The 14,558-nt window shown below is 42.9% G+C and overlaps 1 protein-coding gene across 1 annotated transcript in view; it reads left to right on the forward strand.

Annotated features, from left to right (window-relative positions):
• The first annotated feature begins 366 nt into the window (after positions 1 to 366).
• Positions 367 to 14,558, forward strand: part of col1a1a (collagen, type I, alpha 1a) — a 42,873-nt gene continuing 28,681 nt past the window's right edge. Inside the window, exons 1-5 of the mRNA XM_083649635.1 lie at positions 367 to 579; positions 11,063 to 11,254; positions 11,698 to 11,720; positions 11,990 to 12,025; positions 12,865 to 12,957. Of these exons, the coding sequence (XP_083505761.1) occupies positions 498 to 579; positions 11,063 to 11,254; positions 11,698 to 11,720; positions 11,990 to 12,025; positions 12,865 to 12,957 (426 nt within the window). The 5' untranslated portion in view covers positions 367 to 497. The remainder of the gene's footprint in view (positions 580 to 11,062; positions 11,255 to 11,697; positions 11,721 to 11,989; positions 12,026 to 12,864; positions 12,958 to 14,558) is intronic.

Genomic DNA, 14,558 nt, shown 5'->3' on the forward strand with positions numbered 1-14,558 from the left:
GCAGACAGACACTGAGGCCTGGGATGCACCCTGGGCTGAAGGCAGCAGACTCTGAGGCCTGGGATGCACCCTGGGCTGAAGGCAGCAGAGACTGAAACAGGAATGATGAGTGGATGGGAAGCCGTGGCAGCGGAGGAGGAGAGGATCAGGTTTCCCCCCTCTGATCCAAACTCCAGCCCTGCACTTATGGAAGGAGGGCCCTGCTGTGTGTCTCTCTTTTCTTTTTTTCCTTTTTTTTCCATTCTTGTCCTCCCTAAACGTGAGCAAGCGGGGTGTTGCCCCGGCTGCCGGCGCCTGCACCGCCTCTCGCCCGGCCGCCATATAAAAGCCCTGTGAGAAGCGTGTGTAGGCAGTAGGGAGTTTCTGCTGGGGTGAGGAGCAGCGTGCAGCACAGACGGAGTGACCCACACCACCCCTGTATGATTGGAGTTTAGCAGAAAGAGAAAAAACAACAACTTTTTTCCCTCCCTCAAAGAGTCTACATGTCCATCTGAGACATGTTCAGCTTTGTGGATTTGCGGCTAGCGCTGCTGCTGAGCGCAGCAGTGCTCCTGGTTAGAGCGCAGGGCGAGGACGACCGTAAGTCACCACCGGACCTTCTTCTCCTTTTGTTGCTGCTGCTGCTGCTTCTTCTTCTTCTTCTGGGTTTTTGGAGCTCCTCTGGACGGCTGCTGATGCCTACAGAGAGAAGAGAGGAGACAGGGGAGAAGACTGTTGAGGTCTATAGAGAGGAGACAGGAGACAGGAGAGGAGATGGAAGGACAGTAGATATGAGATGGTCCATGTGCTTTATTATAGGCTCTTCTCTCTGTGGTAGACTTAATGATCAACCAGATAGATAGATAGATAGATGGCTAGATGGATGGAAACTTATGCTTCTGCAGCTTGTGTGTGCGTAATGCATTGGGCATCCTCAGTCCCCCTCCCCCCTCTCTCTCCCTCTCTCTCTCTGTCTCTCTACCTTTCCCCCTCTCGCTCTCTCTCTCTCTGTCTGTCCCACCCCCATCCCATGCATGCAGAGCGAGTCTCTGCAGGTTTGTGGCTCTGTCCTCCAGGCAGCCTTTAAACACTTTAAACTCCAGCTGAATGTCTTCCCTGATGCACATCCTGAAGCTGTTTCACAGAGACTTACTGCAGCCTAAAGACACTAGACGCTACCGAGAAGGCTTTTCAATTCTATATTATGGACAGAAAACGCTTTTAAATTCAATAGACAGAAATGGGCAAGAGAGGCCAACTTACTTCTTGTTGCGTGTTAGGGTTAGGGTTAGGTTGCGTGGTCTCTTTAGCGGCGCCAAAGAGACCACTCAACAATAGGCTAAGGTGGCCTCTTTTGCCCATTTTTGACATTATTTAACATTCTATATTTTGGGCAGAAAAGGCTTTGAACTTCCATCTTTTGGAGAGAAGTTTTTTTTAATGATATACAGTATATTGGAGAGTGTGCAGCTGGGAGACAGCAGACAGATGAGACAGATGTGGCAGCAGTTCACCACCGAGGCCTGAGGCCAAGTGTTGTGTTGGCCAGGTGAGGGAGGGGGGAGGAGCAGTGTTGTGTTGGCCAGGTGAGGGAGGGGGGAGGAGCAGTGTTGTGTTGGCCAGGTGAGGGAGGGGGGAGGAGCAGGCGTGGTCTTGTCTGCTGGAAACATCTGACCTGCAGGCAGCGCTGGGAGAAGTAGCCTACTCACATCTTTGACTTCAGTAAAAGTAGAAATATTCACAATTTTAAGTTACTTAAGTACAAAATGTACATTAAATTAAATGGAAACAAGTAGTCCTGATGCAGAATGGCCATTTCAAAGTAGCGAATACGGTTTATATTATTGAATTACAATTATTGATCCATTATTATTGTGAGCTTTGTACCAATGTAGCCTATATACTGCTGGGTAACTCACAGTCATCTATAATAACACATCACTATTTATTGGTCATTATAATTTGTATGAATAATCTGAATCTGCAAAGTAACCAGTAACTAAAGCTGTTGAGTAAGTCTAGTGGAGTCAAAAGTGCAATATTTCTCTCAGAACTCTAGTGGAGTAGTATAAAATAGCATAGAATGGTAATAGGCTACTCAAGTAAAGTACAATTATCTGAAATGTGTGCTTATGTTCAGTACTTGAGTAAATGTACTTAGTTACTTTCCACCACGGCCTGCAGGCCTCAACACATCAGCATTTGCCCACCGTCCTTTGACACAGTTTTAGACCGCACACTTCAGAGTACACACAGAGTGCACACAGAGTACACACAGAGTGCACACAGAGTACACACATAGTACACAGAGTACACACATAGTACACAGAGTACACACATAGTACACAGAGTAGGCCTACAGTGTCCAGAGGAACAGAGGCATATGGAACTTAAATTTAGTTTTCTTGGAAAGATAGAAAGAAAGAAAAACTCGGTTTACGAATCCAAGAAGCTGGAATTGTTTTTCCAGATGTTTTCTTTGTGTGGAATGGAATCAGCTGTCTGTCTGCTTCTCTCACTCCCTCTCTCTCTATGTCTCTCTCTCCCTCCCTCCCTCTCTCTCTCTCTATGTCTGTCTGTCTGTCTGTCTGTCGGTCTGTCTCTCTCTCTCTTACTCGCTCTCTCCTCTCTCTCTCTCTATGTCTCTCTCTCCACATCTGGCAGAGCAGCAGATGTGCTTCCAGGTATTCTGAACGGTCTCACAGCGCCACCTGGAGGCCATTCACCCCCCCTCTTCTCCCCCCTCCACTTCTCTCTGCCCTCTCTCTCTCTCTCTCTCTCTCTCTCTCTCTCTCCCCCTCTCTCTCTAATTGAAAACACATGGAGACTTTCCGTCTCTCTCTGCCAAGCCGACACTTTCCACTTATGCTGAAACAGTTTGAGAGGCGAAGCTTCGTTTTTCCCCTCTGAGCTCAGCGCTGTGGCATGCTGGGAGATTTACAAGTTCCTAAACAGTCCCCATTCGGCCCAGTTTGTCCCAGTTTGTCCTGGTTGGTCCCACTTTGTCCTGGTTTCACTGTGAAATCTGTCGGATTCTGTTCGGGCTGGCTCATGTGTCTAGAGTCTATGGCTTTGGTTTTGTTCCACACTGAGAACCAGGGGCCGGATTCACCAAAGTCTTCTCAAGATATATCTTAAGAAATCACATGAGAGGACATTTCTTAGTAACAGTCTAATTTCTGACAAATGTCTTTAATGTTCCTAGTTAAGAACTTTTCAAAATAGGTCCTAAATTAATACTGGTTAATAGACAAGGAGGCAACCCCAACTGCTTCCATCTACAAAACAAAAGGGTAACATTTGGTCGCTTCTTTTCAACAGACATGAGACAGAGGCCTAGTTGGCCCTACACCAATTAAAGCTTGAGAGTAAATGTCAATCTTAAGGTTAGGTGTAGGAGAGCCTATGAAGACTGAACTATAAACTACTTGTCTAAAGTCTTTAAATGTATGTCAGATGCTTACCTTTTCACTGTAGGCATTTTAAGACACGTATTTCCTTAGGAAGGAACATGAGAACACAGTTAACAAAAAAGACCTAACTTAACTAAAGTGAAGGAAAAAATTGCACTTGAGAAATTTTTGTTCTTTCTTTCTTTTCTTTTCTTAAGACGGTTTTGTGGATCCGGACCCATGATTTGATTGGGCCACTTTGCGTCTGATCCGGTCCGAACTGACACTGTGACGTCACAGCTTGGCCTCTTTCAGGTCCCATTCTGTGGGTCAGGAACTCACCGGGTGTGATGTCACGGATGTTTCTGTTCCATTAGTTTATTACTATTATTACTATTATTAGTAATATTATTACGGTACTATTATTATTAGTAGTAGTAGTAGGCTAGTATATGTTTTTCATCTAATATTTTATTATTTCAAAACAATAACAACTTATTTGTTAACTTCAATTATTAGTTAGTTAAATATGTCCAGGAGAGAGAGAGAGAGAGAGAGAGAGAGAGAGAGAGAGGGAGAGAGAGAGAGAGAGACACACACACAGACAGACAGACAGATATACAGTTGAGTCCATTCCAGACAAAGAAAACATCTGGAAAACAGCTTCCAGCTTGGCTCTTGTCAAACTAAGCAGCTTATTTTCGACAGGAAAACCAGTTTCCAACTTCCACTGAGGTCTTATGAGAGAAAGGCTTCTCTTTCTTTTTTGTCTCCCTCTTTCTGGTTTGGCGAAAGAAAGAGTGAGAGACAGAGAGAGAGAAAAGGAGAGAGAAGCCACGTCCACATGTATGACTCACTCACCGTATCTCTCTCTCTCTCTCTCTCTCTCTCTCTCTCTCTCTCTCTCTCTCTCTCTCTCTCTCTCTCTCTCTCTCTCTCTGAGAGACACTGTTTTGGAAATTTTGTTTATAAGTTTTATGTCTTTTTGCCAATAATGATAATATTCTTGTGTTTTTGAGTTTGTCAATTTGGTCAATGATGGTTGAGTGACTACACAACCTTGACAAAGGGTTTAGGTTTAGTTGGTGTTTTTTGGTCAGATCTTCCAAGAGGCTCTCTCTGGGTGTCTCCTCCATGGGGGAGGTGTTGTGCGGAGACTCTGCTGCTGTGTGCCAGGTGGCTCCAGACCAGAGGTGGAAAGACTCACTGAAAAATCCTACTCAAGTACAAGTATTGTTACTTTAGTGAAAATTCACTCAAGTACAAGTAAAAGTATTGGTCCAGGAAATTACTCAAGTAACAGTAAAAAAGTAGCCAATTTAAAAGTACTCAAAGTACTTGACTAAAAGTACATTTGCATTACTCTTTATAGCAAGGATATGCAAGCCGAGGCTCTACAGCCACATGCGGCTCCTTTATGGGTAGTTGTGGCTCTTTTAAGTCCTACTTAAAATACATAAATAAATAAAAATCTAAACATAAATAATGGGAGGAAAGGGACTTTTTTGGATTGTGGCTCTTGCAAAGATTTTTTTTGTCAATGCGGCTCTTGAGTAAGGAAAAGATTGAGTACCACTGCTTTAAAGGTTTTATATGTTAAGTATTATACGCAAATGCACTTTCACTCATCCGGCACATTAGCAGTTTTAGCTAAGCTGTCCGTCTTTGTCTGTCTTGTCTTTCATACGGAACAGCTGGTTCAGATGCAGCAGGGATGCTCAGTTTGGTGATTATCTTCTTTGCCAGATGAGCTAGAGCTGCTGGCAGCAGCAATATCACAACATACATACATTTAGCTCTGGCTATCAGCCGTGTCCAGTTCAGATTTCTGATCTAATGTGATGATGGGGATCATTACAGTTGATCGTCTACTCCTGTCTGATTCAATTGGCCAGTCTTGAGCACGAGCCACCAGTTTAGGCGCCCTAAATGCGGAAGTGAATCTGGACCTGTTAGTGAGCAGGCCCAATGCTACTGTGCTGTTTTCATAGTGCGGCGTTCAAAATACAACTGTGCTGTTTTCATAGTGTGGCGTGCAAAATACTACTGTGCTGTTTTCATAGTGTGGCGTGCAAAATACTACTGTGCTGTTTTCATAGTGTGGCGTACAAAACAAACTTTTGAATTTACTCATTTACTCTGTGTACATTTAAAAGTATTAAAGTAGAATATCTATTGTTAAAGTATTGCATTATAAAAAATACTTAAAAAGTACAAATCCTTCAGAAAAAACTTCTCAAGTACTTGTACTTGAGTACTTGTACTTGAGTACTTTCCACTTCTGCTCCGGACCTTAGCTGCTCTGTTCTCTATACTGCATGCATGCGCAGAGGTAATCTGCCCAGCTGTCCTGTACAGGTCCAGTCTGCACTTTCTTTCAGATGTTGTTACAGAAGTCCACATTCACATGTTCAGTCGGGCTTTTGTCCCAGGTCATATAGTTGCTTTGGTAACACTTTATTTGGACAGTCCGCCTACAGAGAGTCTACAGAGTAGAGAACAGAGAACATTTCAACAGCTTCTTCGTTGTTCCCCACCCCCAGTTGAATTGTTGAATTCAACTAATAAGCTGTTGACAGATTACAAATATTCTGTAGATTCTCTGGAGGCAGACTATTCAAATAATGTGTTACAGATTTCACCCAAATTGGTCTAAATCAAACATTTTCAACCAGATTTGTATAGGATGATTAAATCCATACAGTGATTTTCTTATTATGCTCTGCGTCGTGCCTTGTCTGCCACGTTTCTTATTGCTAAATCAAACTTCCCAGATGAAGTTGAAGTGGTTGTGAGGCCCACACAATTGTAGCTGATTACAGTGAGAGTTCTTCCCCCCAGTTTGAATTGGTATTTATTTCCCTGAGAATGTGATTTTTTCCCCAGAAAGATCATGATTCTTGCCCCCCCCCCGCTCCCCTCCCCCAGATGGATAGATAGAAGGGTCAAGCTGTGATGCAGATCCTTGTTACTCCAGAAGATGTTGACTGCTCTAGAGTTCTTGCTAATTCATCAATATAGATTTGAAATCATGTTGGTTGCGACCTCCCCTAGCTTGATTGAAGTGTTGTGTTCTCTTCTCATTAACTTTCACACGGTATTTGTTTTCGTGATACATGTCCTTAACGATGTCCAACACAATCTCACAGAAAATTGTGAAATAGCAACGTTTTTAGGCTGTGGACAAACGTTTCTATTTCACATGTTTTTGGAGACTGGGCTGTGAGGTGGTAGGCCTTTCCCCCGACCCCACTCTGAAGCAGTTTCAGGAGGAGGCCGTAATGCCTCATAGAGTCAAAGGTCTTCTTCAAGTCAATGAAGAAGCCAGATCTTTTGCCTTTGTTGGTTTGGTGGACATTGTTTTGGATTCATGTATGGAGGGTATAGAAATGCTCGCTTGTTCCAATTTGACAGAATGTAGTTTTCTTCTAGGTGGCATTTCTTCTATTCTGGCATTGATATAATAATAATAATATTAATAATAATGATAATGGTGCAGAACAACTTTGCAAGGCCACTGCTTCCTGTCATTCCGCTGTAGTTATCTAGGCTGAATTTGTCTCCACTTTTAAAGAGTGAAGTTAGATGTTCTTTGTTCCACATCTCAGGAAAATGTCCAGCTTTCAGCACAAACTTAATTAACATCAAGGGAACCTGTTTCAGCTTGAGTTTTCTGTTTGGGCATCTCATATTGCATGCTGTCTGGCCCACATGCCTTTTTGTTTTGAAGTGGTTCTATCTTTTCATTCAGTTCAAAGCTGATTTGTTTGTTGATTCTAAACCTTCATCAATCAGTGACCTGGAAAGGGTTCCGTTCACTTGGATCTTATACAAATGTTCAAAATGTTGCTTCCTAATGGCTCAATCATTGATGGCAAGATGTTTATCCTTCATAGAGGTAGCCAGCTTTCCCCATACTTCCCAGAAGGTCTTTTCATCAGCAGTCATTTTCAGCTCCTGGCTAATATATTGATCTCTCTTATTTGTTAATATAGTACTGTTTTATAATGTATGTGCTGAGAATCTGCTGCTATTCGAGCCAGTTGTTTTTGATTTGCTAGATCTCTGTGTTTTTATTTGATAGCATCCTCTACTTCTACTATCCTATACTTTGTTCTTATTACTTTTGTTTTCAGATTTGCCAATTCAGTGAAAATGTGAGCTCATCTATCTGTTGTTTGATTGGTACTGGCTTTATCTTCATCAAATTGTGGTGGTGAAGAGAAAGATGAAAAATCATACACACACTCAACATAAACACTGTGGAGTGCCACCTCATACTGAGCAAGAATCTCTGCTCTCCAGATGCTTTTAGGTGGGACATGGTAAAGTTTAGGCTCTTTCACAGGCGTAGTGTTGGACACCATGTTGTAGGCTATAGTGTGACAGTGGTCTGACAGGCAGTTGTGGCATGACGCAGATCTGTTATAGCACTGTCTACCACACTGCACACATAAGAATGAGCACTGTCTACCACACTGCACACATAAGAATGAGCACTACCACACTGCACACCTAAGGAAACTGTTCTGTTCTGCCTTTAAGTTTAAGTTTTATTTATTTTTATCCCCATTAGCTACAGCAAAACTGCAGCTATTCTTCCTGGGGTCCACAAAACAGACTTTACATGGTGACAATGCAACATACAACTTATGTCATAACACACAAGATACACAATGAAATACATGGAACCTTACAAAGAAACAAAACAAAAACAACTGAAAAGCATACAAACAAGAGAAGCTCCTCACAGGTCAATTAAGCATTTTCATTCATTATCCAAAATCAGTTAGTGTCCAATCAGTTTCCCAATCTACTTCAGTCCATAATAAGAGACACATACATACTGTAGCTTTGACGATGCCTTTACAGAGCTGCCGTCTTGTTTCACACTGTTCTTCACAGTGCACTCATAACTCTGGTGCTGTGTGGTCAGCTTCACTCATAACTCTGGTGCTGTGTGGTCAGCTTCATAACTCTGGTGCTGTGTGGTCAGCTTCACTCATAACTCTGGTGCTGTGTGGTCAGCTTCACTCATAACTCTGGTGCTGTGTGGTCAGCTTCACTCATAACTCTGGTGCTGTGTGGTCAGCTTCACTCATAACTCTGGTGCTGTGTGGTCAGCTTCACTCATAACTCTGGTGCTGTGTGGTCAGCTTCACTCATAACTCTGGTGCTGTGTGGTCAGCTTCACTCATAACTCTGGTGCTGTGTGGTCAGCTTCAGGAAGCCAAATAGCTTTCCCCCATTGAGGCAGTGTAGTCCACTTTCTTTCACCAGTACTATGTTTGGAAGATGTTTTACAACAGGGAGAGTCAGACGAAGGGATGTAAACAGCACACTGTAAATGGTCTTTCCCTGAGTTAGTAACTTCTCTATCTAAATGAAGTATTATATGTTCTCCCTTTCTTCACAGGGGAAATGTTATTCATAAGATGTTCTTTACACCAAAACATAGGGCTGTTTTGTTGATGGCATGCACAGATCCCTATATATAGTTCTGAGGTGGAAGGCTGTGTGCATCTCCTCCACATGTCTCTAACAGTATGTCTGAATTATCTATCTATCTATCTATCTAACTATCTATCTATCTATCTATCTAACTATCTATCTACCTATCTATCTATCTATCTATCTATCTAACTATCTATCTATTTATCTATCTAACTAACTATCTATCTATCTATCTATATATCTACAGTATCTATCTATCTATCTATGTATCTATCTATCTATCTAAATTATATAAAAGGGAGCAAGTGGGCAATCTCTGTTCTTTGTCTGTTCTCTGTTTAAATGTTTGTCCTGCTGATGATGTCATAGGCGTTGTGACATCATCAGTAATGTCATAAGAGCAATTGTGATGTCATCAGTGATGCAAAGTTGTGACATCATCAGTGATGCAATAAGAGCAAGTGAGTGTTGAGCGGCGAGCTGCGTATGTGAGCTGCAGGGTTTGAGGAAGGAATCGAGCGATGCCTAGTTACAAATATTTACAAAGTACAATATTTACAAAGATCTGCGTCAGTGTTCTTTTCTACAAAGGTGGAGGAATACATGCCCTGAATATTATAGCCTGGCATTACATTACATTATGTCATTTAGCAGACACTTTTATCCAAAGTGACTTCATTTGATAGTGAAATCAACTGTGCCAGTCTTCGTCAGCTACAGTAAGACTTCTTAAGGGGAATAAGTAACATTGGATGAAAGTTGTTTTAAGAAGGAAGGGAGGAATAAGTAGCATTAATGCATTGTGATGAATTAGTTTCTATTTCCCAGCGAATTTCTTCTGATCCAAACTATTCAATCCATTTAACTTGGCAGATTGTTCCATATGTGAGCATGTGTTTTATCTGGTGGAGCTGTCTTACCTCCTGTAAATAACGTTATGATATTACAGCAGCAGAGCTGTGCAGCTGCCTGCTATGTTAGCGTCTGTGCTGCAGTTTCAGTGTCTATAGGATGCCTCAGTCTGTTGGCTCTTGTAGGACTCTTATGCCCAGTGCAAGGCCAAGTGCCAAATATTTGCTAGTTTCTAGCACTCAAGATATCCCTTTTTTCTTCTTTTAATGACCACTGGGTCAGTACATCAAAGAATGTGTTTCAGTGACCCAGTGACTGGGTCAGTACATCAAAGCATGTGTTTCAGTGACCCAGTGACTGGGTCAGTACATCAAAGCATGTGTTTCAGTGACCCAGTGGTCATTAAAAGGAAAAAAGGGATATCTTGAGTGCTAGAAACTAGCAAAGATGTGGCACTGGGCGTAAGACATGGCCCTTAGCGTTAGTGTTCTTTTGGGATGTTCTGTCCAGGGTGGTGTTCTTGAGGTCCTAGAGTTAGTTATGTTTAGGCTAAACTCTCGAGACAGACTTTCAACTTGCATCGAAAATATGTTGGCAAGCTCAGTGAAAAGCTGTATAACAGCGCTCACAGGGTGCAGGCTCGCATGCTGCGCTTTACCCGATCAAAATTAAGTGAATGTGACCGGTGTGTAGTCAAAACTTACCATTTTCAGCGTGTAGCAAGTTGCTACTTGCTACTAGCAACGAGAGTTGGAGTCTCTTGAGTTCTGTTTATTCAGACATTGAAACGAGCCTGCCCCCAGGGCTTAGAGAAAAAAAAAGTTTTTTGTTTAACCGATGATTTAACCCAGATTGGGGTTAGGCTGGTTGTTTCTCGGTTCGGTTTAGGCTTAGTTAGGGTTAGGTTAGCTGTTTCTGGGTTAGGGTTAGGTTTGCTTATACGGTTAGGGTTGGTTAGCGTTAGGTCCAGAGCCCTGACCACAACTGTTTCAAAGAACAAAAGGTCTATCTGGGTAAGGTACTGGCCATTCACTGTTGACTGCATTTCTGACTTTTCCTTCTGACTTGGAGATGGAAGGGACGTTGTTGGGTTCTGAGAATTGGTTTGATGTAGTGTTTGAGTAGACTTGTAAAAGAAAAGAAAAGAAAAAACAATATTTTAGAATCCATACTTATTTGTATATTATGAGGAAGGGTTACCTTGAGAATCAGTTTAAATTAGTTTCCAAGTAAATGTGGGTTTATAAATCTGAGAATTGATTTAAGGTTGTTTTTTCCCTTCTTTTTTTTGGATTTTTTTCTTCTAAATTTGGAGCTCAATTTACAAGGGTTAAGTTAGCAAAGAGTCTCATGCCTTCTCTCCCCCTCTCTCTCGCCCCCCTCAGGAGCGGCAGGCAGCTGCACTCTGGACGGCCAGGTGTTTGCGGACCGTGACGTGTGGAAGCCCGAGCCATGCCAGATCTGTGTATGTGACAGCGGCACGGTCATGTGTGATGAAGTCATCTGTGAAGACACCAGCGACTGCCCCAACCCCGTGATCCCCCACGACGAGTGCTGCCCCATCTGCCCCGACGACGGTGAGGAGCACCCCTCCTGCACCTCCCCACAGCACCCCACCTGCACCTCCTCTACACCTCTTTCTGCACCCCCAGTTTAAGTTTAGCTTCCTCTTTTCTTTCTCACGTCTGTTCCAAAGGTTTTTTTAAGATGATTCATTTGACCACTCCTCTCACCCTCACATGTGGCCGGTTTCCAAGACACCATACCCCCCCCCTCACACACACACACATACCCCCCCCCCCCCCACACACACACACACACACACACACACATACCCCCCCCACACACACACACACACACACACATCCCCCCCCCCACACACACACACACACACAGAAAATATTTGATGACTTCACCCTCTCATCCGAGGATGTCACTCTGATGTCACTCCTCTCTCTGATGATGTCCCCCCTAACCTCTCTGATGATGTCACTCTAACTTGCTATTTCTGTCTCTGCAGGTTTCCCGGAGCCTCAGGTTGAGGTGAATATTATTTTTATTGATCATCAATTATTACTAGCCAAACGGATTGGTTTGAACAGTGTTCTCTACAAGTTAAACTGAACTGAACAGTATGGATCAGTTTGAGAGAACTATTGATTGTAATATTGATCTTGGATCAAACACATGGCAGTTCATCTTGAAGATGATAATTGATCAACTGCTCTTGTGTTCTACTTCAGTAATTGATGAATGACATCACTGATCAGCATCATCATCAACTAAAACCATCAATTTTCTATCCTCCCCAGGGACCCAAGGGAGAGCGAGGAGCCAAGGGAGACAGGGTACGTTCACATTCTATTTCATCATTCCTATGATTCTCTGAAGGCTTCGAAGCTTCATCACTCGAGTTCTCACATTGGCGTGGTGCATTCGCTGACCCGCTCTCACATCGGGACGTTTCAGTCCGATGCATTCACTGACCCGCTCTCACATCGGGACGTTTCAGTCCGATGCATTCTAGACAGGCCTTGACTTGTGATGACAACATTGTGAAACTCGTTTTAAGATGATTTTATTTTCCTGTTTTCCAGTTCATGTCAGATCTAATCTGTCCAGTCTGTTGGTCATTGTTGTCAGGTGATCTGTCACCAATGCATATTTGTAAATGTTGGGCATTAAGAACAAGGGAGATTTTCCAGGACCACCAGTTCTAATGACCAAGTGCCTTTACTGTTGTAATCTCAGAGCAAAAGGATTGACTTAGTTCAGCAAATGGATGTTTCCCAACATACATCTGGTCAGGAATGGGAAAATGGTCTCCAAGTGAAATAGTCTATGGATCTAGTCTAGTGAAACAACTCCATTGGGACAAGTAGGATTATGTGTAACTGCAAAAAATACAATACAAATAAAGGAAAGGAAAATTACGGGAGATTTACAGGGGGGAATTATCAAACAGCTGTGGAGGAAATACATGAGAAACCCGGGAAAAATGGACAAGTTGCCAGGTCTGCACCAATTGTGATCACCAAGGAGGCTAAAATCAGCCAAACCTGTGAGAGAAACCGAATCTAAACACAGTGAACCAGCAGACACAGCGGACTTGGACTTATTGAACCCATACCTCTTCAGAGACTGAAGGTTAAAGTCATATTGACAGAACATGTCTTCTCTCTTACAGGGTGTGCCTGGTCCCTCCGGTAACGATGGTATCCCTGGCCAGCCCGGCCTGCCCGGCCCCCCCGGCCCCCCTGGACCCCCTGGCCTCGGCGGAGTAAGTTCACTGTTTTTTGTTTCTGCATTTCTTTCCTTCACAGCAGAGCCGTGTAGATAGAAGAGTCCCGACATCTCCATTCACTCCAATGAACCAGTTTTTTTCCAGGAAGTAAGGTCCTGGAACTCCAGAGTAAAAAAAGCAGACAGTTTGTGTTGTACTTTGAAAGGGTTTTTCATCCCTTGAATCAAATTGTACATTATCAGCTTTATTTTAGCATGCAAAAGTAGCGCGAGACCCATTCCTGGCTGTTCATTGGCTAATGAGTCTCGCATTTTGGTCCTACGCTGACGCCACTCTCTCTCTAGAGGACACTAGTTCACAGGTTCAAACTGACCAATCACAAGCCGGCCAGGATCCGTAGAGTAAAGTCATATGACTCCGAGCGGCTTGTTCATCAGTTTAAACCTGAGAGACTTTAGCCATCTCTTCTTCTGTGGTGTTGAAGAAGAGGCAGCTGAACATATGACTTTCCCTCTCCTTCTCCCCATAATCCCTTGTGGTTTGCTTTAGATAAGAGGTTTTTAAAGTAGGAGGCGCGCCTCCCCACACAGCGGGGCTCCAAGCAGTTTCAGGGGAGGCTCAGTGAATGGAAGTGAACAAATATTAATTTGTTATTATTTGTTATCAAAAGGAGATCACATAGAATAGCCTAATGTGTGTGATTTGTTTAAAGAGATAGTTCAGAGATACAGTAGTTTGTGGGAAATTGACCGTTTTTTCCACTTTCCCAGAGTCAGAAACTAATAAATGCCACAAGGCAGATATTTATTTATGTATTTGGTGTAGTCTGAAGTATAGATAACATTAGATTAGATTAGCCTTTATTGTCTCCCTCGTACAGTAGGTGGTGTCACAGCACACACACACACACACAGACACACACACACACACACACACACACACACACACACACACACACACACACACACACACACACACACACACACACACACACAGTGCATGTACAATCAAACTACAATTAACAATCAATAATTATGTCAAAGTATAAGTATGTCAAACAGCAATATCAGGCTATCTTGGCTCAACTGTTGAGTGGATCAAATAACATAATCATAATCCTATAGGCATCCATTGAGCAAAGGGGCCTCCTTATTCCAAGCTTTGTCTTGGGGGAGGCCCACAGTCTCAGCCTTTGAAAACCCCTGCTTTAGATAGAGTTCAAACGTCCTCTAGATACGTCAGGTAACTGAAAGGTCAAGAATTCATTAGCATGAAGGAGGCGGAGCATGGTGGCTTGATTGATTCATTAATGAGCGGATAGATTTACATGCATTAAGCGAACATTCCCACAGACTCCTATTCTAATGTACCTTCTTATTTAGCATGCTAAGCTAAACTGCCCTTATTGTCCTTCAGTTTACATGCATCAGTCTTATGACATCACTGATGACATCATCAGTGACTTATGACATCACTGATGATGTCATCAGTGGGACAAAAATTAAAACATAGAGAGAACAGAGAACAGATTGCCCACATGCTCCCTTTTACATAAGATATAGATGATGGGATAAGGAGGGGTAGGAGAGGAGATAGGAGGTAGGAGATGATTTGACAAGACAGTGTTTCTGTCACTA

This window comes from Poromitra crassiceps, assembly GCF_964638095.1.
Source record: "Poromitra crassiceps genome assembly, chromosome: 13".
Lineage (NCBI taxonomy): Eukaryota > Metazoa > Chordata > Actinopteri > Beryciformes > Melamphaidae > Poromitra > Poromitra crassiceps.